The sequence below is a fragment of the Lactuca saligna genome, chromosome 7 (assembly GCF_052625555.1).
Source record: "Lactuca saligna cultivar CGN05327 chromosome 7, ASM5262555v1, whole genome shotgun sequence".
Lineage (NCBI taxonomy): Eukaryota > Viridiplantae > Streptophyta > Magnoliopsida > Asterales > Asteraceae > Lactuca > Lactuca saligna.
In genome coordinates, this window is record NC_136423.1 from 56,892,392 (window position 1) to 56,894,752 (window position 2,361).

A 2,361-nucleotide genomic window follows, 5' to 3' on the forward strand; every position below is an offset into this window, starting at 1 on the left:
GAGCTTTAAATCAATTTCTCTCATTCACTTTTGTGTGTATCTTTATGAATATGTGCTAATTGCTAAAGATATAGTGAATTTACTTTCTTGATAATTGTATCATATAGTTTTCATTATTATTATATTGATAAATAAAGACTAAAAAGTACATGTGTATTCGTAATTGTTAGTGGAGTCAATGGCAATTTATCTTTTCTATGTTAAAAGGCATGTGGCATATCAGTAGGTAATTATGTCAAACCAATTTCCCTATAGGCATGCACAGGAAACACTATACATATATTTAACAATGTTACATAGAATTAAATTAAAATGATAAAGTAAACTATGGTTTATCAGTTTAGATGTTTAGCTTTTTTATTTATAGTTTTATTTTATCTTTTAATTAGGTTTAATTACTACTAAGAAATGTATATGTAAATCCTACTAATTAATTCCTTTGTTGTTTCACTTTTAGATAATTAATTTTGTTAACCTTTTAGGTTAAATATATTCTTATGATAACAATGAATGATGATGAAAACGAGTCATCAAAACGCAAGAAGAAACATGGGATGTTAGATTGGTTTGTTAATGCTCAAAAGAAAACAAAGACTCAAGATGATTCTTCATCGACGCTCGATAATATCACACATGGTAGCACCAAATTTCCATCTAGGGAAAGAGAAAGTCAATTTGATGTAAATACACTTCCACATGATCCAGGCTTGAGAAAGAATATCCTTGATTATCATCCCAATGACCAAGATGCAGTGAGGAAAGAATATACACAAAGAGGTCCTTGCCAACCACGTGGTCATCAATTTCTTCAAACTAATTTTGGAGGCTATATGCGTCGCTTTATTCCCACTTGGTTTGATAACCATCAATGGCTTGAATATAGTATTGAAAAAGAGGCGCCTTTTTGTTTTCTATGCTACTTATTTAGGGACAAGGATGAATTTAATGGAAAAGGTGGAGATGCTTTTGTTACGGATGGCTTTAAAAGTTGGAATATGCCAAATAGGTTCGATAGACATGTGGGAGTTGTTAATAGTATCCATAATCGAGCTAGAGAAAAAATTGAGATGCTTACCAAACCCAAAAATTCAATACAAAGTGCTTTTGAGCAGCAATATACAAAAGCCCAAAAAGAATATCACTCGTTTGCTTGCATCGCTACACTGTATAAGGTATCTTTTACATCAAGGATTGCCAACCCAGGGTCATGATGAAAGTCAAGAATCAAGTAATAAAGGAAACTTTCTCGAACTTCTTGAATGGTTAGCAAAACATAATGAGGAAGTTGATAAAGTTGTATTGAAAAATGCTCCAAAGAACTTACAAGTAACCTCCCCTTCCATTCAAAAAGATATCATACATGCTTGTGCAAAAGAAACAACTAAACACATTATTAGAGAACTTGGTGAAGATTACTTTGCAATATTGGTGGATGAATCGGCTGATGTAACTCATAATGAGCAAATGTCTTTGTGCTTGCAGTATGTAGATAAGAAAGGATACATAGTTGAAAGGTTTCTCGGTGTTGTACATGTCGTTGATACCACAACTTTATCTCTTAAAAAGGCAATTTATTCTTTGCTTGTGGAGTATTCATTAAGTCCATCTAAAATTCTAGGTCAAGGATATGACGGAGCTAGCAATATGAAGGGTGAAACTAATGGCCTTAAAACCCTAATCTTAAAAGAAACCACATCTGCATACTATGTCCATTGTTTTGCTCATCAACTTCAACTAACATTAGTTGCAGTTTCAAAAAAGAGCATAGATTGTAGTTGGCTCTTTGAGATACTTACAAACTTATTGAATGTCATTGGAGTTTCTTGTAAGAGAAAAGAAATGTCGCGAGAAGCTCAAGCTCAAAAGGTTTCACAAGCATTTGATGATGGTAAACTTGAAAGTGGCAAAGGATTGAATCAAGAGTTAAGTTTCGGAAGGCCGGGTGATACTCGTTAGGGATCCCACTATAAACTGATTGTGTGACATCCCCAAAATCACGGCCAGAAAAGACCGGTTTTTGTTTATACTTTATTTTAAAATCATAGTAACCTTTTAAAAAGAGTTATGGAATTAGTCCCAAAACAAAATATGATAAAGATTTATCAAAAGCATTTCCATAGAAATGTGTTTCATTAAAAAGACTCGTGATGTCATGTTCGATACAGTACATAAGTATAAACAATACAACATAGGCTTTACTACATTATTCCGTATTTACAGGCCTAAAATCCATTAATCTCTCATCCCAAGACATCACATCTATGCTCATGCGCCATTACCTGTAATACAAGAAACTGAGTGGGTCAGGCTTGGGAGCCTGGTGAGCACATAGGGTTTTCAACCCACAATAAATAAGTTTAT

General features: G+C 33.3%; 1 protein-coding gene across 1 annotated transcript; it reads left to right on the plus strand.

The window, feature by feature from the left end:
• Window positions 1-506: 506 nt before the first annotated feature.
• On the plus strand, window positions 507-1,956 carry LOC145006968 (uncharacterized). Its single transcript, XM_078965978.1, has 2 exons — window positions 507-777; window positions 884-1,956. The coding sequence occupies exons 1-2, from the start codon at window positions 507-509 to the stop codon at window positions 1,954-1,956; spliced, it is 1,344 nt and encodes a 447-aa protein (XP_078822104.1).
• The last annotated feature ends 405 nt before the right edge of the window (window positions 1,957-2,361 follow it).

Excerpts from the sequence above, each read along its gene's own strand:
- LOC145006968 (XM_078965978.1), top strand. The coding sequence starts at position 507 with ATGAATGATGATGAAAACGAGTCATCAAAACGCAAGAAGAAACATGGG. Across the intron at positions 778-883 it reads GAAAGAATATACACAAAGAG|TATTGAAAAAGAGGCGCCTT; the intron begins GTCCTTGCCAAC and ends GCTTGAATATAG.